The sequence below is a fragment of the Ranitomeya variabilis genome, chromosome 6 (genome assembly GCF_051348905.1).
Source record: "Ranitomeya variabilis isolate aRanVar5 chromosome 6, aRanVar5.hap1, whole genome shotgun sequence".
Classification (NCBI taxonomy): domain Eukaryota; kingdom Metazoa; phylum Chordata; class Amphibia; order Anura; family Dendrobatidae; genus Ranitomeya; species Ranitomeya variabilis.
The window spans coordinates 33,816,946-33,838,948 of NC_135237.1; the positions used below are offsets into that span (position 1 = coordinate 33,816,946).

The 22,003-nt window shown below is 43.1% G+C and overlaps 1 protein-coding gene across 1 annotated transcript in view; it reads left to right on the plus strand.

Annotated features, from left to right (window-relative positions):
• The first annotated feature begins 269 nt into the window (after window positions 1-269).
• CDK6 (cyclin dependent kinase 6) overlaps window positions 270-22,003 on the plus strand; it is a 163,988-nt gene continuing 142,254 nt past the window's right edge. Inside the window, exons 1-2 of the mRNA XM_077268202.1 lie at window positions 270-429; window positions 5,678-6,131. Coding sequence (XP_077124317.1) covers window positions 5,896-6,131 — 236 coding nt within the window. The 5' untranslated portion in view covers window positions 270-429; window positions 5,678-5,895. The remainder of the gene's footprint in view (window positions 430-5,677; window positions 6,132-22,003) is intronic.

The window sequence follows — 22,003 nt, forward strand, 5'->3', positions numbered from 1 at the left end:
TCTCGGTATACGCGGTGCTCGGTGCTGTGCTCTCGGTATGCGCGGTGCTCGGTGCCCCGGGGGTCTGCAGCGCACAGAGGAGGCGGCGGCGCTTTGTAGTCGGGGTGGAATGCGGAAATGTACAAGCCGTGTCAAAGTTTTGAAGTGGGGTCAAGTCACACTGAGCAGCGTGGGAAAAGCTGCAACAAAAAGAGCGAGGAAGGAGGCGGCGGCGGCTCTGGGACAGCTGCACCCTGGGGCCCGGAGCTCGGCAGCCCCCGCTCTCTGCTGACCCTGCCCCTTGTGCTGCACTCAGGATGGCGCTGCGGAGCGGAGCGGAGCTACCTGTGTGGCCCGGCCGGGGCTCTGCGGCAGCCAGGACCATGTAACCGAGCACCGGGACGGATCTCCAGCTCTGCCACACTCGGACCCGGCGCTGCTCTGCGGCAGGTAAAGGCTCTGCCCCCCGGTGCACAGCGCTCATTGTGGGGATGCCATGTGCTCTGCAACGCTGTACGGCCATGCAGTGCTCTGCACACAGCTCCTGAGTCCACACGTGTACCCATAGAGGTACCCACAGATGTACCCACAGATGTACCCACACACGTACCCACAGAGGTACCCATAGATGTACCCATACGTGCATACGTGTACCCACACACGTACCCATACATGTACCCACAGATCATGTACCCACACATGTATCCACACACGTACCCACAGATGTACCCACGGATGTACCCATAGATGTACCCATACATGTTACCATACGTGTACCCATACATATACCCACATATGTACCCATAGATGTACTCACACATGTACCCATAGATGTACCCACAAGTGTACACACAGATGTACCCACACATGTACCCACACGTGTACCCATAGATGTACCGATACGTGCATACGTGTACCTATAGATGTACCCACACATGTACCCATACGTGTACCCACACATGCACCCACATGTGTACCCATACATTGAAGCATACGTTTACCCATACGTGCACCCACACATGTACCCATAGATGTACCCATAGATGTACCCACACATGTACCCACACATATACCCACACATGTACCCATACATATACCCACACATGTACCCACACATGTACCCATAGATGTACCCATACATATACCCACACATGTACCCACACATGTACCCATAGATGTACCCATACATATACCCACACATGTACCCACACATGTACCCATAGATGTACCCATACATATACCCACACATGTACCCACACATGTACCCATAGATGTACCCATACATATACCCACACATGTACCCATACATATACCCACACATATACCCACACATGTACCCATACATATACCCACACATGTACCCATAGATGTACCCATACATATACCCACACATGTACCCATACATATACCCACACATGTACCCATTACTGCAGGCGAGTGCGGATCAGCGCTGTGTAATAAGTTCTCATTTCCAGCAGTCACATTCAGGCGATGCTGACACACAACACTTTTTTTTTTTTCCACTTAAAAAGCAGAAATTCTGCACTTTTTTTCGTAGATTTTTAACTTCTTTCATCTCACCGGGGAGAAACTTTAATAACGGAGAAACAATTGACATCCTGCTTTTAAAAAACAAAAAAATGGGGAAAAAACATCTCCCTGTTATCGTGAAACGCTTCGGTGTTTTTTTTTTTTCTGCTTTAAGAAACCGCCGCGTGTGAACAAGCCCTAAATATTCTCACGGCAAAAGCCGGCAGCAATTTATTCCCAATGAGACCGTCTTTATTTTTAATCGGGGCATTAATGAATATTCTGAGGGAAGGATGTGACGAGAGAATGCTGCACCCTGCAGAACAGCTCCCCGGCATATGTCAGCTGCATCCATGAACCCAGCGGACGCAGGACGGTGCATATGGCTTATACCATAAGGATATATATATAATGTCTGTTTTTCTATGGTAGCCTATAGATTGACGGACGCCTATAAGTTGGGAAACGCGTAGAAGTTGGGAAATCCTCCTGTATTGTCCCTGTGACTAAATGTATTTTTAAAAGACCGACCCTGCCATAAAAAAAAAAAATTCCAATAATAACTTTGCCGATCATGGAAAGGTGGCGGTGAAGGGTTAATGGGACCTCATGCCTGAAAAACGTGCTCGCATTTAAAGGTCCAGGCACGCGGTAACATCTGCAGGAGTGAAATGTGCAGCACAGAAAGCCACGGTGCTGTGAAATACGTCATTTCGTTCAGGATTTTGAGGGTTAAAGGGGGTCGCATCGCTGGAAACCTCGTGTGAGCCCCCAATTACTGGCGTCCCGGTCGCTGGCGCAGTTGAACAGTTCTGTTATATTCACCATCTAAAACAAAAGAAGATGAAATCCTGAGACCCGACTTCATTATTTTATTTGCACCTTTTTGTCTCGTTTTTAGTATTTTTTCGCCTGTTTTTCATTTTGGCCATATTCTTTTTAGTTGCTGCCTTCTTTTACAAGTCTATTTTGCGTGTTCCCCTGTTTGTTTGTTTTTATGTTTTGCCTTTGTGGTCGGGGTTTGGGGTTTTCCAGATGTTTTTAGTCGATTCATCAACAACAAAACTCTTTAAGTCGCAAAAGTTTTGCACATGTGCCCCCCCCTCCCCCCGACTCCTGGAGTTGTTTTATGGGCGTCAGTAAATTCTGTGCAAATCTTGCAACCTATTAGCTAAACGTGTGACTTTTTGCGCAAAAAAAGTTGTATAAAAAAAAAAAGGGTAAAAACTAAAGTAAATGAAGAATTTGGTGGAAAAAAGTAAATGAATATAAGACAAAAAAAGATAAGGAAGTTAAAAAACCCCCCAGCAAATTATGAATCGTGCGCATAGATTTTTTTTTTTTTATTTGCAAGGAAATTGGCAGATTTTTTTTTTTCATCATCTGGGGTGATTTATGGTCTGCAATGACAATTCCAACCTTATGAAGAAGAGTTTTCTAACTATTATACGTGGATGTTTGCCTAGACGGATGGCGCGACTGGACTCATTTATAAATTAAACTGTTTGTCGTTTATTATTACCATTTTAAATAATTTTATTTGAATTAATTAATTTACAATTATTTATAATTTAAAGGGATTGCCTTAGATGGATGGTAGATGTGGATCCCTGTGATTGAGATCTGCAGGAGGGGAAGTCAGAATTCCCATCTATTTGTATGGGAGTTCCGACCACCTCTTGAATGAAAAACGCATGGCCCTGTTCTCAAGATGGATGCATCTACCAGACATTTCGGCCATATTGTGTCAATTTACCATAAATATAGAGATGGAAGTACCCGTTTATGATAGAAGGGTCTTATGGTTGGTAGTTGCGTACAATGATGGAGGATTATGTCTAAATCACCGAAGGCGCTCCTACTTTGCCCATCCTGCCTGCAGCCTCGTTCCTCATCTTGGTGAAGGGCATCGGGAATGACGGATGACTGTGAACAGTGTCTTAGTGGCTGGACTTCTGGACTTGGGGAGTTTGTTGACCTTTGTAGGGTCCACCTCTACCAGTCCCTGGGAAGCTGGTGGGCGTCAGGTGTATTCATGGAGACGTCAAGAACTTTCCTGTGACCCAGGTCGATGTTGACACAGACTGTGGATCCCACAAACTACGAGTGGTCAAAGACTTGTTATATCCCATAATTATCGGTTATGATTTTCCTCTGTTTTGGGATTTGAGGGGGAAAGTGTTATAGCCTGGTAACTCAGCTGATAACCAGGTCACAACTGAAGAAACCTCTTCACGGGCCACAGCCATTGAGCTGCCGTTGTTGATATTTTTTGGCAAAATGGAAGAGGAAGCATCCACTGAAGCCAATATACCTGAGCTGGAGGTGTCCAGGGGAAACCTTGGGACCACCCAACTTTGGTAAAGAAAAATACTTGGAAGGGGTGTAGCCAGGAGTGGCAGGGGGGAGTGAGGGTGTTCAATGTTATCCTCCAGAACTGGTGTTCGGGTTAAGTGTTTGGCTAGGCATAATGACTGGTTATGTCAGTGGACCAAGGGGACGGGTCAGGTAAAAGAGCGCCTCCTCAAGGCACAATCCAGGGTATATATTCCATTGTCTCGGGTGAAACAATATAAACCTGGAGATTGGGTGTGGTTGTTGCTGCCCACCATGGGGAACAAATTCCTCACCAAGTGGCAAGGACCCTATGAAGTGTTGCTAAGGGTTTGTGATGGCCTCTATAAAGTTTACCAAGCAGCGAAAAGGAAGCCTCACTAGCTATGTGATATCGACTTGGTCAAGCCTTGATGGGGGTTCACGATTGGTTGATTGAAGATGCCCAGCCCCTGGCTTTGGACAGAGGGGAAGGGTATGTAGATAGGCTCCTGGAAGAATCCATCTAGGAAGTGTTGGTTAACAAGACCAATATATGGGACCGGGTTTTTTAGGAATGATTAGTTGAGATGGGCGAAATTAGTCATTCCCACCTTCCAATTCAGGAGGTGCAGCTGGTTTAAAAGGGTAGCTGAGCTGTTAATTTCTTGTCAGGGAGTGGAGGAGCAAACACCTCTGGTATTTGGGTCTGTGGAAGCAAGGTGGAGAATGTGTGTATTTTGTTTAGACTGTGCAAGAGGCTGAGTATTGGACTTTGAATATTGAGCAGCTGAACCACGGTTTTCTCATATTTTTGAGAATTAAAAGGGTTTTCTCATGGCAGACATGTATATGTCATAGCCACAGGATATGTTATAACCTTAAAATACAGGTCCCACTTATGGGTTTCATTATAATCGAGAGAAACGCGACCGACAGCGAGAAGCGGTGTCCATGCATGTGCCATCTTCCACCATTTGCTGCTATTGGAGTTCCAAATAAAGCTGAGCGAACTTGAATGAAATGGCGCTTATGGAGTCACCTCTTCTGTCACTGTAAAAAAAAAAAAAAAGAATAAAAATAAAATAATAAAAACAAAACTACAAAAACAAATTTGCTATCATCAATTGTATAAAAGTCCGATCTATCACAATATAAAATTATTTAGTGTAAACCATAGGTGAAACCAAGATAAAAACCTTTGAAATGTCAGAATTGCTGTTTTCTGGCTGCTACAAGTTTTAAAAAAAATGCAATAATAAGCCATCAAAACAACATGTGCCTCAAAATGGTATCAATAAAAATGTCATCTCACCACACACAAATAAGCCCTTACGCCGCTCCATTGACGGAAAAAATAAAAAAACCTTACAAGTCTGAGAACATGCGACACAAACCAAGTATTTTTTTTTTTTTTTTTTTTTTAACAAAGTCCTGATTTTATAATTTTTTTTGTAAGCCCTTAAAATACAAAAAACCCTCCCATATAAGTTGGGTATCGCCATAAGCGTACTGACTGGATGAATTGTATCGCCGAATGAAAAACAAAACTCAAAACACGCCAGCAGAATTTAAGTTCTCCCCTTTTTCACCTCAGAACATTGCATGGTAAAGTGAATGGTGAACATGAAACACTACAACTAACCCTGCAAAAATAAATGTAAGACCTCACACGGCTATGTCGACAGAAAACTTAAAAAAAAAAAAAATTACAGCAACAAAAAATGAGAAAAGAGCAAAACCGGTCATAAAGGGATTAATACAAGCTGATATGTTTTTATTGTAATTTTGCTGGCTATTGCACGGTAACGACTCTGACTACGTTCACACGCGTTTCGCTGTGTCTTCCCTCCAGATAATGTGATCTCCTTGGGCTGGTGCTATCGATGTGCTGCTTCCTGCATCTCTCCGTCCAGCTGTGCGCAGCTCTGTCTGCAGCTGTCTCGGGCAGCTCCGGCTCCTTCTGACCATCACAGTCCTCCTTCCATATCTGGATTACAAGAAAGAAAAAGAGGAAAACCTAAATCTTCAGCTCCTATCTCGTCCCTGGACCTCCCTCCCCCTCCGAGGGTGATGATGACGATGGAGAAGGACTGCCTGGCAGATCAACAGTATGAGTGTGTGGCGGAGATCGGGGAGGGGGCGTACGGCAAGGTGTTCAAAGCTCGGGACCTGAAGAATGGTGGGCGCTTTGTTGCCCTGAAGCGGGTACGAGTACAGACTGGAGAAGAGGGGATGCCACTGTCCACCATCCGGGAGGTGGCGGTGCTGCGACACCTAGAGACCTTCGAGCATCCTAATGTGGTCAGGTGAGAACGGGTCACATCTTCTATCGGAGTTCACGGCGCACTCGTCTCAGAACGCGAAAAAACATGGTGACGGTAAAACTCAGCGTGGGCATTCATTGTTTTATTTCTGCTGCTGCAGAACCTCTTGGTCTTTCTTTTTCCAGCTGCAAAATTTCACATCAAGTTATTAAACATGTCCTTCAATGGCTTAGTTGTCAGTTTCTGGGAAAGTTGGGTGACAACCTGTATGGGCACCACGACTTGTCTCACCATGGTTGTCGCCCTTCTTTCACAGTTCTGGTAGGAGATTTGTAGGAGAAGCTGTGGGGAGAACCAGAAATATGTGAAGGATGATGACTCAGGGAGGTGACTGTACCGGGGAGTTTTCAGAGGGAATGTCCCGAAATCACAATGATGACTTATTTTTCTTACTGTTTTTTTTTATTCTGGCATCTCACTTCTTAATGTCGAACGTTTGCTTAGTCAGAGTGTGATACAGTTCTCCTGTCATCATGGCCGTGTGTGGCAAATCTGATTCATATCAGCCATAGTAATAAAATATGTAAATGTATAAGTAGTGTGTCATATATATATATATATATATATATATATATATATATATATATATATATAGTCAAAGAAGCTTTATTCGCAGGACCAAACAAACATTAGTTGGGGAAAAAAAATTATATGATTTTTTTCCCCAACTAATGTTTATTTGGTCCTGCCAATAAAGCTTCTTGGAATTGAATACAATAAATATATAATAATATATCATATATATTTATATATTATATACTTATGTGTACATCCTACAAGAAATTCTAAGAATATTAGAGTTTTGTGATCCTATAAAAGTCTATAACTGTAAGTTCTTTGGCAGCTGAGGTGTTTATTATGAGGTTCTGCAGCAGCTGATGTTCGTATTATGAGGTTCTGCAGCAGCTGAGGTTCGTATTTATGAGGTTCTGCAGCAGCTGAGGTTCGTATTATGAGTTTCTGCAGCAAATGAGGTTCGTATTATGAGTTTCTGCAGCAAATGAGGTGTGTATTATGAGGTACTGCAGCAGCATAAAGAGCATATTTCAGTGATCCGTATATAAATTATATACAGTTATATGAAAAAGTTTGGGCACCCTATTAATCTTAAGCTTAATGTTCTATAAAAATGTTTTTTTTTGCAACAGCTATTTCAGTTTCATATATCCAATAACTGTTGGACACAGTAATGTTTCTGCCTTGAAATGAGGTTTATTGTACTAACAGAAAATGTGCAATCTGCATTCAAACAAAATTTGACAGATGCATAAGTATGGGCACCTCATCAGAAAAGTGACATTAATATTTAGTAGATCCTCCTTTTGCAAAAATAACAGCCTCTAGTCGCTTCCTGTAGCTTTTAATGAGTTCCTGGATCCTGGATGAAGGTATTTTTGACCATTCCTCTTTACAAAACAATTCCAGTTCAGTTAAGTTTGATGGTCGCCGAGCATGGACAGCCCTCTTCAAATGATCCCACAGATGTTCAATGACATTCAGGTCTGGGGACTGGGATGGCCATTCCAGAACAGTGTAATTGTTCCTCTGCATGAATGCCTGAGTAGATTTGGAGCGGTGTTTTGGATCATTGTCTTGCTGAAAGATCCATCCCCTGCGTAACTTCAACTTTGTCACTGATTCATGAACATTATTGTCAAGAATCTGCTGATACTGAGAGGAATCCATGTGCCCCTCAACTTTAACAAGATTCCTGGTGCCGGCATTAGCCACACAGCCCCAAAGCATGATGGAACCTCCACCAAATTTTACTGTGGGTAGCAAGTGTTTTTCTTGGAATGCTGTGTTTTTTGGCCGCCATGCATAACGCCTTTTTGTATGACCAAACAACTCAAATCTTGGTTTCATCAGTCCACAGGACCTTCTTCCAAAAAGAAATTGGCTTCTCCAGATGTGATTTTGCATACCTCAGCCGACTGTTTGTGGCGTGCTTGCAGAAACGGCTTCTTTCACATCACTCTCCCATACAGCTTCTCCTTGTGCAAAGTGTGTTGTATAGTTGACCGATGCACAGTGACACCATCTGCAGCAAGTTGATGCTACAGCTCTCTGGAGGTGGTCTGATGATTGTTCTTGGCTGATCTCACCATTCTTCTTCTCTGCCTTTCTGATGTTTTTGTTGGCCTGCCACTTCTGGCCTTAACAAGAACTGTACCTGTGTTCTTCCATTTCCTTACTATGTTCCTCACAGTGGAAATTGACAGGTTAAATCTCTGAGACAGCTTTTTGTATCCTTCCCCTGAACAACTATGTTGAATAATCTTTGTTTTCAGATCATTTGACAGTTGTTTTGAGGAGCCCATGATGCCACTCTGCAGAGGAGATTCAAACAGGAGAACAACTTGCAAGTGGCCACTTTAAGTAGCTTTTCTCATGATTGCATACACCTGGCTATGAAGTTCAAAGCTCAATGAGGTTACAAAACCAAAAAAAGTGCTTTAGTAAGTCAGTAAAAAGTAGGTAGGAGTATTTAAAACAAGAAAATGATAAGGGTGCCCATACTTATGCACCTGTCAAATTTTGTTTGAATGCAGATTGCACATTTTCTGTTAGTACAATAAACCTCATTTCAAGGCAGAAACATTACTGTGTCCAACAGTTATTAGATATATGAAACTGAAATAGCTGTTGCAAAAAAAAACAATTTTTATAAAACATTAAGCTTAAGATTAATAGGGGTGCCCAGACTTTTTCATATAACTGTATTTTTTTTCTTACATGATATTTACTCTTCTATTTAGATGATTTGTGGCTATGCACTTCCTGAGAACTTCGATTCTTTCAGAAAATGTTCACAAACGTTCTGCTCTGCTTGGTCCAGAAATCTATAATGAAAGATGCTGATAATAAGCATTTACATAAAGTCGGAACCTGTTTCTTGGTTGATAATCAATGATTAATATAGGGAGGGAGGTTGTTCCAAACATCTTGAAGGTCTGACCACAGATCAGCTGCTGCAGAATTAATTTGGAGCCAGTCAGACGCCTCCCTGATGGTATTACATGATGGGTAAGTATCTGCCTGGATTTCTCACCATTGAGGACACCATTCATTTTGACCAAATCTCCAACTCCATTTGCTCTAACGCATCTTCAAGCTTGCAGGACTGTCGTGATTCTCAATGGCGAGAGAACATAGCCCAGCATATATGAGAACTAGCTCTTGGAAGATGGAAACTATACTGACCATGAACTAAACCTGCCGCACAACTAGAAGTGGCCGGGTAGCATGCCTACGTTTTTTTATCCCTAGATGCCCAGCGCCAGCCGGAGAACTACCTAATCCTAGCAGAGGAAAAGACAGTCCTGGCTCACCTCTAGAGAAATTTTCCCAAAAGGCAGACAGAGGCCCCCACATATATTGGCGGTGATTTTAGATGAAATGACAAACGTAGTATGAAAATAGGTTTAGCAAAAATCGAGGTCCGCTTACTAGATAGAAAGAAGACAGAAAGGGCACTTTCATGGTCAGCAGAAAACCCTATCAAAACACCATCCAGAAATTACTTTAAGACTCTAGCATTAACTCATAACACCAGAGTGGCAATTTCCGCTCACAAGAGCTTTCCAGACACAGTAACGAAACAGCAGCTGTGAACAGGAACAAAATGCAAAAACACACAAGGACAAAAGTCCAACTTAGCTGGGAGTTGTCTAGTAGCAGGAACATGCACAGAAAGGCTTCTGATTACATTGTTGACCGGCATGAAACTGACAGAGGAGCAAGGTTATATAGCGACTCCCACATCCTGATAGGAGCAGGTGAACAGAGGGGATGATGCACACAAGTACAATTCCACAAGTGGCCACCGGGGGAGCCCAGAATCCAATTTCACAACAGTACCCCCCCCTCAAGGAGGGGGCACCGAACCCTCACCAGAACCACCAGGGCGATCAGGATGAGCCCTATGAAAGGCACGGACAAGATCGGAGGCATGAACATCAGAGGCAGTGACCCAAGAATTATCCTCCTGACCGTATCCCTTCCATTTGACCAGATACTGGAGTTTCCGTCTGGAAACACGAGAGTCCAAGATCTTTTCCACAACGTACTCCAACTCACCCTCAACCAACACCGGAGCAGGAGGCTCAACGGAAGGCACAGCCGGTACCTCATACCTGCGCAACAATGACCGATGAAAAACATTATGAATCGAAAAGGATGCAGGGAGGTCCAAACGGAAGGACACAGGGTTAAGAATCTCCAATATCTTGTACGGGCCGATGAACCGAGGCTTAAACTTAGGAGAAGAAACCCTCATAGGGACAAAACGAGAAGACAACCACACCAAGTCCCCAACACAAAGCCGAGGACCAACACGACGACGGCGGTTGGCAAAAAGCTGAGTCTTCTCCTGGGACAACTTCAAATTGTCCACCACCTGCCCCCAAATCTGATGCAACCTCTCCACCACAGCATCCACTCCAGGACAATCCAAAGATTCCACTTGACCGGAGGAAAATCGAGGATGAAACCCCGAATTACAGAAAAACGGGGACACCAAGGTGGCAGAGCTGGCCCGATTATTGAGGGCGAACTCCGCCAAAGGCAAAAAAGCAACCCAATCATCCTGATCCGCAGACACAAAACACCTCAAATATGTCTCCAAGGTCTGATTAGTCCGCTCGGTCTGGCCATTAGTCTGAGGATGGAAAGCAGACGAAAAAGACAAATCTATGCCCATCCTAGCACAGAATGCCCGCCAAAATCTAGACACGAATTGGGTCCCTCTGTCAGAAACGATATTCTCCGGAATACCATGCAAACGAACAACATTTTGAAAAAACAGAGGAACCAACTCGGAAGAAGAAGGCAACTTAGGCAAGGGAACCAGATGGACCATCTTAGAGAAACGGTCACACACCACCCAGATGACAGACATCTTATGAGAAACAGGCAGATCCGAAATAAAATCCATCGAGATGTGCGTCCAAGGCCTCTTCGGGATAGGCAAGGGTAACAACAATCCACTAGCCCGAGAACAACAAGGCTTGGCCCGAGCACAAACGTCACAAGACTGCACAAAGCCTCGCACATCTCGTGACAGGGAAGGCCACCAGAAGGACCTTGCCACCAAATCCCTGGTACCAAAGATTCCAGGATGACCTGCCAACGCAGAAGAATGAACCTCAGAGATGACTCTACTGGTCCAATCATCAGGAACAAACAGTCTACCAGGTGGGCAACGATCAGGTCTATCCGCCTGAAACTCCTGCAAGGCCCGCCGCAGGTCTGGAGAAACGGCAGACAATATCACTCCATCTTTAAGGATACCTGTGGGCTCAGAATTACCAGGGGAGTCAGGCTCAAAACTCCTAGAAAGGGCATCCGCCTTAACATTCTTAGAACCCGGTAGGTAAGACACCACAAAATTAAACCGAGAGAAAAACAACGACCAGCGCGCCTGTCTAGGATTCAGGCGCCTGGCAGACTCAAGGTAAATTAAATTTTTGTGGTCAGTCAATACCACCACCTGATGTCTGGCCCCCTCAAGCCAGTGACGCCACTCCTCAAAAGCCCACTTCATGGCCAAAAGCTCCCGATTCCCAATATCATAATTCCGCTCGGCGGGCGAAAATTTACGGGAAAAAAAAGCACAAGGTCTCATCACGGAGCAGTCGGAACTTCTCTGCGACAACACCGCCCCAGCTCCGATTTCAGAAGCGTCGACCTCAACCTGAAAAGGAAGAGCAACATCAGGCTGACGCAACACTGGGGCGGAAGAAAAGCGGCGCTTGAGCTCCCGAAAGGCCTCCACAGCATCAGGGGACCAATCAGCAACATCAGCACCCTTCTTAGTCAAATCAGTCAATGGTTTTACAACATCAGAAAAACCAGCAATAAATCGACGATAAAAGTTAGCAAAGCCCAAAAATTTCTGAAGACTCTTAAGAGAAGAGGGTTGCGTCCAATCACCAATAGCCTGAACCTTGACAGGATCCATCTCGATGGAAGAGGGGGAAAAAATGTATCCCAAGAAGGAAATCTTTTGAACCCCAAAAACACACTTAGAACCCTTCACACACAAGGAATTAGACCGCAAAACCTGAAAAACCCTCCTGACCTGCTGGACATGAGAGTCCCAGTCATCCGAAAAAATCAGAATATCATCCAGATACACAATCATAAATTTGTCCAAATAATCGCGGAAAATGTCATGCATAAAGGACTGGAAGACTGAAGGGGCATTTGAAAGACCAAAAGGCATCACCAAATACTCAAAGTGGCCCTCGGGCGTATTAAATGCGGTTTTCCACTCATCCCCCTGCTTGATTCGCACCAAATTATACGCCCCACGGAGATCAATCTTAGAGAACCACTTGGCCCCCTTTATACGAGCAAACAAATCAGTAAGCAGTGGTAACGGATATTGATATTTAACCGTGATTTTATTCAAAAGTCGATAATCAATACACGGCCTCAAAGAGCCGTCTTTCTTAGACACAAAGAAAAAACCGGCTCCTAAGGGAGATGACGAAGGACGAATATGTCCCTTTTCCAAGGACTCCTTTATATATTCTCGCATAGCCGCGTGTTCAGGCACAGACAGATTAAATAAACGACCCTTAGGGTATTTACTACCCGGGATCAAGTCTATGGCACAATCGCACTCCCGGTGCGGAGGTAGTGAACCAACCTTGGGTTCTTCAAAAACGTCACGAAAGTCAGACAAGAATTCAGGAATCTCAGAGGGAATAGATGATGAAATGGAAACCAAAGGTACGTCCCCATGAGTTCCTTTACATCCCCAGCTTAACACAGACATAGCTCTCCAGTCGAGGACTGGGTTATGAGATTGCAGCCATGGCAATCCCAGCACCAAAACATCATGTAGATTATACAGCACCAGAAAGCGAATAACCTCCTGGTGATCCGGATTAACACGCATAGTCACTTGTGTCCAGTATTGTGGTTTATTACTAGCCAATGGGGTGGAGTCAATCCCTTTCAGAGGTATCGGAGCCTCCAATGGCTCCAAATCATACCCACAGCGTTTGGCAAAGGACCAATCCATAAGACTCAAAGCAGCGCCAGAGTCGACATAGGCGTCCGCGGTAATAGATGACAAAGAACAAATCAGGGTCACAGATAGAATAAACTTAGACTGTAAAGTGCTAATTGAAACAGACTTGTCAGGCTTCTTAGTACGCTTAAAGCATGCTGATATAACATGAGTTGAATCACCACAATAGAAGCACAACCCATTTTTTCGTCTAAAATTCTGCCGCTCGCTTCTGGACAGAATTCTATCACATTGCATATTTTCTGGCGTTTTCTCAGTAGACACCGCCAAATGGTGCACAGGTTTGCGCTCCCGCAGACGCCTATCGATCTGAATAGCCATCGTCATGGACTCATTCAGACTCGCAGGCACAGGGAACCCCACCATAACATCCTTAATGGCATCAGAGAGACCTTCTCTGAAAATCGCCGCCAGGGCGCACTCATTCCACTGAGTAAGCACAGACCATTTGCGGAATTTTTGGCAGTATATTTCAGCTTCATCTTGCCCCTGAGACAAGGACATCAAGGCCTTTTCCGCCTGAAGCTCTAAATGAGGTTCCTCATAAAGCAACCCCAAGGCCAGAAAAAACGCATCCACATTGAGCAACGCAGGATCCCCTGGTGCCAATGCAAAAGCCCAGTCTTGAGGGTCGCCCCGGAGCAAGGAAATTACAATCCTGACCTGCTGTGCAGGGTCTCCGGCAGAGCGAGACTTCAGGGACAAAAACAATTTGCAATTATTTTTAAAATTTTGAAAGTGAGATCTATTCCCCGAGAAGAATTCAGGCAAAGGAATTCTAGGCTCAGACATAGGTGCATGAACAACGAAATCTTGCAAATTTTGTACCTTTGTGGCGAGATTATTCAAACCTGTAGCTACACTCTGAAGATCCATTTGAAACAGGTGAACACAGAGCCATTCAAGGATAAGAAGGAGAGAAAGAGAGGAAGGCTGCAGTATAGGCAGACTAGCAAGTGATTCAATTAAGAGCACACTCAGAACTAGAGGAAAAAAAAAAAAAAAAAAAAATTGTAGCAGACTTCTTTTTTCTCTCCTTTCTCAGCCAGTAATTTAACCCTTTTTTTTGGGCCGGTCAAACTGTCGTGATTCTCAATGGCGAGAGAACATAGCCCAGCATATATGAGAACTAGCTCTTGGAAGATGGAAACTATACTGACCATGAACTAAACCTGCCGCACAACTAGAAGTGGCCGGGTAGCATGCCTACGTTTTTTTATCCCTAGATGCCCAGCGCCAGCCGGAGAACTACCTAATCCTAGCAGAGGAAAAGACAGTCCTGGCTCACCTCTAGAGAAATTTTCCCAAAAGGCAGACAGAGGCCCCCACATATATTGGCGGTGATTTTAGATGAAATGACAAACGTAGTATGAAAATAGGTTTAGCAAAAATCGAGGTCCGCTTACTAGATAGAAAGAAGACAGAAAGGGCACTTTCATGGTCAGCAGAAAACCCTATCAAAACACCATCCAGAAATTACTTTAAGACTCTAGCATTAACTCATAACACCAGAGTGGCAATTTCCGCTCACAAGAGCTTTCCAGACACAGTAACGAAACAGCAGCTGTGAACAGGAACAAAATGCAAAAACACACAAGGACAAAAGTCCAACTTAGCTGGGAGTTGTCTAGTAGCAGGAACATGCACAGAAAGGCTTCTGATTACATTGTTGACCGGCATGAAACTGACAGAGGAGCAAGGTTATATAGCGACTCCCACATCCTGATAGGAGCAGGTGAACAGAGGGGATGATGCACACAAGTACAATTCCACAAGTGGCCACCGGGGGAGCCCAGAATCCAATTTCACAACACAGGACCTTCCATCATACTTCACTGTTCCTGCAGACTCTCATTATTGTGCTGTTCTCCAGCCCTGCCTCCTGTTACAGACAAATATTTCACATTTTAAGTCATCATTCCAGAGCACCTGATGCCATTTTCTGCACCCCAGTTCCTATGTTTCCTGCTTAGTTGAATTTCTTAGCCATATTTCCATGCAGAAGGTTTCTGTCTTTGGCCACAATAGGTCCATGCAGACCACTTCTGGCCAGACTTCTCTGAACAGAAGATGGGTGTAGCTGTGTCTCGCTGGTTGATGTCAGTTCTGTGCTGATGGCACTGCTGGACATCTTCTGATTTCAAAGGAAAGTATAGGAAAAGCATGATGTGACTTTCATCTGCTGCACTAAGTTTTTTTGACTGACCACTAAGTCTATGGTCCTCAATGATGAGAAATACAAGCAGATACTTACCCATCAGGGAGGTGTCTGATTGGTTCCAAATTCTGCGTCAGGACGACGACCCCAAATATACAGCTAATGTTATTAAGATCTATCTTCAACGTAAAGAAGAGCAAGGAGTCCTGGAAGTGATGATCCGGCCCCCGCAGAGCCCTGATCTCACATCATCCAGTCTGGCATCACATGAAGAGGCAGAAGGATTTGCACAAGCCTCATCCACAGAAGATCTGGGGTCAGGTCTCCGAGACGTTTGGAGCAACCTCCTGCCGATTTAGTTTTTCAATGATGTGCAAGTACCTAAAAGGATTGATGATGTTTTGAAGGTAACGGGCAGTCACAGCAAATATTGATAAGATTTTAGATTTCTCTTTTGGTCATTCATTTTGCATTTCGTTAAAGGGGTTGTCTGGTCCAAATCCATAAGTCTGCAGGCCCTCTGTGTGACTGCTGACTTATGAATCCCCTCAGCACACGCTCTGTGGGTATTCGCCGGTGTCTGACCCAGAGTGCAGCCTCTCTCTATACAGTTGTATTGAGCCGAGGACGCACCCCGACTAGTGACATGGCCGTCTAGTGGGCCTGGCCAAATAGAGGTCGCGGCCTTGCTCCATGCAGGTATTTGAATGTATATAGTGGCTTACAAAAGTATTTTTTGTGTGTTTTGCCACCTCACTGGGTTTTATTTTTTTCAGGGTTTGCATCAGTTCATGTAAAGAACATGCCTGCAACTGTGAACATTTGGTTTTCTTTTTATTGTGAAGCAAATAACAAATGGGACAAAATAAGTGTAAACTTCAGTGTGCGTAACTATTCACCCCCGTAAAGTCAGTACTGTGTAGAGCCTCCTTTTGGAGCAATTACAGCTGCAAGTCGCGTTGGATAAGTCTCTATGAGCTTTCCACATCTTGCCACTGGGATTTTTGGCCATTTCTCAAGGCAAAACTGCTCCAGCTCCTTCAAGTTTGCTGTTCACCAGAGGAAACCACCTATCTTCAAGTCCAATCACAGATTCTTAATTGGATTAAGGTCTGTGCTTTGATTAGGCCACACCAAAACATTTACAGGTTTCCCTTTAAACCACTCGAGTGTTGCTTTAGCAGTATGCTTTGGGTTCTTGTTGGAAGATGAATTGTCCGTCCCGGTCTTAGAACAACTGACAGACTGAAACAGGTTTTGCTCAAGAATATCTCTGTATTTCATACCATCCATCTCCCCCTTGACCCTGACCATTTTTCTTCGTTTTGGTGGCCCTCTCTTGGCAGGTTTGCTGTGATAACATGTTCTTTCCATTTGATGATAATCGATTTGATGGTGCTGAGATTTCACATTGGGATATCTTTCTTTTTTAATAACCCAACCCTGACTTTTACTTCTCAGCAACTTTGTCCCTGACTTGGTCTTTATGGTGTTGTTTGGAGATCTCCTTGGTCTTCATGGTGTTGTTTGGAGATCTCCTTGGTCTTCATGGTGATGTTTGGAGATCTCCTTGGTCTTCATGGTGTTGTTTGGAGATCTCCTTGGTCTTCATGGTGTTGTTTGGAGATCTCCTTCTTCTTCATGGTGTTGTTTGAAGATCTCCTTCTTCATGGTGTTGTTTGGAGATCTCCTTGGTCTTCATGGTGTTGTTTGGAGATCTCCTTGGTCTTCATGGAGTTGTTTGGAGATCTCCTTGGACTTCATGGTGTTGTTTGGACATCTCCTTGGTCTTCATGGAGTTGTTTGGAGATCTCCTTGGTCTTCATGGAGTTGTTTGGACATCTCCTTGGTCTTCATGGAGTTGTTTGGAGATCTCCTTGGTCTTCATGGTGTTGTTTAGAGATCTTCTTGGTCTTCGTGGTGGTGTTTGGAGATCTCCTTGGTTTTCATGGAGTTGTTTGGTGATCTCCTTGGTGTTTATGGTGTTTGGTTAGTGGTGTCTTTTGTTAATGGTGTTGCAGCCTCTGTGGTCTTTCAGAAAAGGTAAAATGTATATACGGACAGACATGTGACACTTGGATTGCACACAGGGGAGGTCCTGTCACTAAGCATGGAACTTCTGAAGAGAATAGTTTGCACCAGACATTTTTAGAGGCTTCATAGCATAAGGGGTGAATACATATGCACAGGCCAATTCTTAGTTATTTGATCCCATGAATGTAGTTTATGGCTATATTTTTCTCACTTCACCAACTTAGACTATTTAGTGCTGATGCCTCACACACAAATCGGATTACAAAAATACTTAAACACAGGTTGTAATGTAACAAAATAGGTAAAATGCCAAAAGGTGTGAATGCTTTCGCAAGCCACTGTGTACGTCTGTGTGTATGTATGTATATATATTGCCAGTAACATGGGCCCCCTGATAATCATGGTGGGGATGATAATCATGGTGGTGAGTACAGTGGAGTAAAAAGAACAAATTAATTGAAGTATATTCCTGTCCATACGCCAGAAAAGCGAATCTACGCCTGCTATGTATGAGCAGATGCTCTGTCTGTCCTGATAAAGTCCACCAACTTTATGGATGTGTGAATTGCAGAACGGATTACATCTAAATGTGCGACGCCTGTACGTAATGAGCCAATAATAATCCCCCCTCCCCATTTTTGTCATTGTCTTATTCACATTATTCATTTAATAATGATGGGTTATCTCTATTCTATTCAGATTTTTACATCTTTTTCAGCCATGGAATTAAAAACAAATTCTTGCTGCCATTTGTCACCACAAGAGGGAGCTCATAGCATACATATTCTAATGATGTCAGCTGGAGCAGTATAAATCCATAGGCAGCAGGCTCCCCCTAGTGGCAGATGTAGAGGCATGCGCTCCCTGTGTTTATTTCATTTTTATATATCGATGTTGATAATAATATTTGTTTTCTCATGAGGTATTTGAATATGTTAAGCGGCTTCCTGTATTGAGATTCCTTCGCTTGCTCCTGTGTAGTATAATAAGTGGTGGTTTCTTATATCTGGCTGAAAAATTTATTTTATCCATACATTTATCCCTTTATTGCTGCTCTATTCACTCTCTATAATTTTATTGGATTATCGTATTTGTGCGCTTTTTTTTTTTCACTTCGCAATTTCAGTCTATCGTACAAGTCATTTCAATTTTCTTTTTTTTTCTACGTATATCTTCATTTTCAGCCTCTCAAATCTTATAGTAAATGTTTCCCCATGAATACTTGACTTAACAAGTCAGTCCGGATTAATATTCTATTATAGGGGGTCAGAGCTGTGTTTAGTGTATAGATTTGAATGATGAAATTGTGTCTGCCAGCGGTCACCACTAGGGGGAGCATAAGATTCTCCATGTGAGAATAAGTGTGCTGTGGGCTCCCTCTAGTGGTGGCTGCCGGCAGCGTACCAGATTACTGCAGCATAAAACAGCAGCAGAGTTTACACATCAGTAATAAAAAAAAACAAATTAAACAAAAAAATATATATTTTTTTTAATTTTTTTTTTTAGTATGTTGCCTTTTTTTACATTTGCAAGTAGTATATGTAAATTAGCCAGCCCCTTTAAAGGGGTTGTCCAGTCCAGCACTACTTTTCTGCTCCCAGCGCATTGTCCCCTACTGGTCTCATCATACAAGCAATGTTATGCGACCGCTGCAGACCATCATCAGCTGTTGATCTGCTGCAGTCTTCACAATAACGTCTGAGTGGAAGGACAGTGTTTTTTCCTGTTCTGTTGCAGTCGTGTGTGTGTGTGTGTGTATATATATATATATATATATATATATATATATATATATATATAGCCTTTAGTCACCACATTGTGTATTTGGACGATTCTGCCGTGAATTTTCCAACACACTGCAGAACATTAAGGACTTTGACAAACGGCATTATTAAATTATATGGCGGTATTATTTATGCAGGTGTTTTCCATGAAGGTATTTGCCCTCCCGGCTGCTGCTGCAGCCGTATTATGGATACTTACGCTACAAATGGCCATCTGTAAAATTCGATGGCGCAGTTATATTGATTTTCAAGAGACCCGTAAGGTCATTATACATCAGGGAAAAGAAAAGGTATGAGTTATATATTTTGACAAATGCTAGGACGCCTTTTATAGGTCTTTTATGACTTCAGGCCTAATTAGGTTTAAAGCGTACTAGCTATGGAAATCTACACCAAATGAAACTTTTAGATATATTTTTTTCATGTTCCGTTATTAAAACACATGGGGGGAAAAATGGTGTCCTTTCTTTCTAAGACATTTCATTTTAAGTCACAGTTTAAAGAGGACATGTCACTGGATCAAAAGTGAACAATTTTTGCTCTTATTTTATTCCTTCTGCTCTCCTGAGTGTTCTGTTTTTTCTTTTTTTAAAATCGGCTATACGGTTGCAGAGATATGGGCTAATTTCTATAATTACGGGGTTTTTTTATCAAGGGGGCGTGGCTCACAGGGAACAATGCAGAACAGCCTACAGCCACGCCCATAAAGAATCATGAGCCACGCCCACCTAGTGAACCCCAGAAAAATTGATAAATTAGACGCACTAAATAAAAAGGCTCGTATCTCTGAAACCGTATGGCGTATTTAAAAAAAGAAAAAAACAGAATACTCAGGGGAGACGTGAGTATAAAATAACAAAAAAACTGGCCTCTTTTGACCTGGTGAGAGGTCAGCCTTAAAGGGTTGTGAAAATGTTACTACAACCAGCTCAATATAAAAAATAAACCAAAATCTTTTATGGAGATCCAAAAATATGAGTACGGAAACGAGATACCAATGAAAGCAGACCTATCCCAGACAATCCGGTGCTACCCTGCATTATATAATCATACGCACCTTCATGTAATTTTTAATGAAAGTGTAACTTTTGCAAAAAAAAAAAAAAAGTCTAAAATGTCATGCTTGTGGCTAGAAATCTGACCGAATCAGAAACCAAGATGCTTAATTTAATAAATATTTAAGTTTAGGATGTGCAGAGTTCATGGTTTTTCGCCTGCACTAAATAGACCAAAATCTCCCAGATGCAGTGTATTGACTTACATAATGGAGATGGTCGACAAATGTAAGTGCAGAGAGAGATTAGATTTGTAACTGCGCACATTCTAATTCCTTTTCTAAAATGACAGTGGGCACATCATCTTATTTCTGAATGAAAAGATGGGGTGGTAACACGACGAAATGTTCCTGGATTCCTCCCAACCTCGTCATTGTTGACTGTAAAGAGGGAGTGAGTTCAAAAGGTTCCTGCACCTCCCCTAGATCCCCGTAAGGCTGTTTGGGAAGTAGGTGATAGTTACAGGTTATGATTGATAAGAAGGGTGATGGCATGAAGAAAAGTTCCTGTATTCCCCTGGGCCCACTGGTGGCTGTACAGCAACACGAAATCACTGCAAGGCTGTTTGGGGAACAGGTGATAGTTACAGGCTGTGATTGTAGGGTGATAGCATGAAGAAAAGTTCCTGTATTCCACAGGGGTCATTGGCAGCTATACAGGGACAACAGAAACAGTAATAGGCTGTGATTGGTAAGTAGGGTGATAACATGAGGAAATGTTCCTGTATTCCACTGGTGTCTCCGTTGGCTGTATAGGAACCGAAAAAACAGAAACAGGATGTGATTGGTAATTAGGGTGATAGCATGAAGAAAAGTTCCTGAATTTCCCTGGGCTCACTGGCGGCTATACAGGGACATTAGAGACAATAATAGGCTGTGATTGGTAAGAAGGGTGATGGCATGAAGAAAAGTTCCTGTATTCCACAGGGGTCATTGTCGGCTATACAGGGACAGATAAGCCACTAACAGGCTGTGATTGAGAAGTAGGGTTATAGCATGAAGAAAAGTTCCTGTATTCCACAGGGGTCATTGTCGGCTATACAGGGACAACAGAGACAATAATAGGCTGTGATTGGTAAGTCGTGTGATAGCATGAAGAAAAGTTCCTGGGTTCCCTGGCAACTATACAGGGACATCAGATACAATAATAGGCTGTGATTGGTAAGAAGGGTGATAATGTGAAGAAAAGTTCCTGTATTCCTATGGAGTCACTGGTGGCTATACAGGGACAAAAGAGACAGGGACAGGGTTTTTCTGCAATGAAATCCATGTGGAGCAGTGGAAATGTGTCAGAACAGGAGCCATGACGTTGTTGACGATCGTCCCTGTATCTTAATATTAATGATCTCCATGATTATAATTGTCTGGAATTCTAAGTATTTCTGGGAATGGAGTAAAATTCAGAAGAAACTGAGTTGAATAAAAGATCACTTTCACTTATTGGAGGTCACGATCAGTGAATCATCTTAAAGGGGATTTCCACCGTTGGATAAGGCAGATGGTGCCGCAGCACTGATGTGTGATGTTTGTCAGTACGACAAGGAGACATGTCTTTGTACGTAGAAAGCCACAAGTGCCCTTAAAGTGTAGCTAGAAGCCATATTATGTCCATGGGCCTAGAAAAATAAAAAGGCACACTCATCTTTCATCCGAAAAATACACTTTAAAATTAGCATTTTTCATGTTATGTATTCTTGAAGAGGTTTTCCAAGTTGTGATAAATGCAGCATCACATCTAAATCAAAGAAATAATACCCTCCATTCAGTAGCCTCAGCAATATA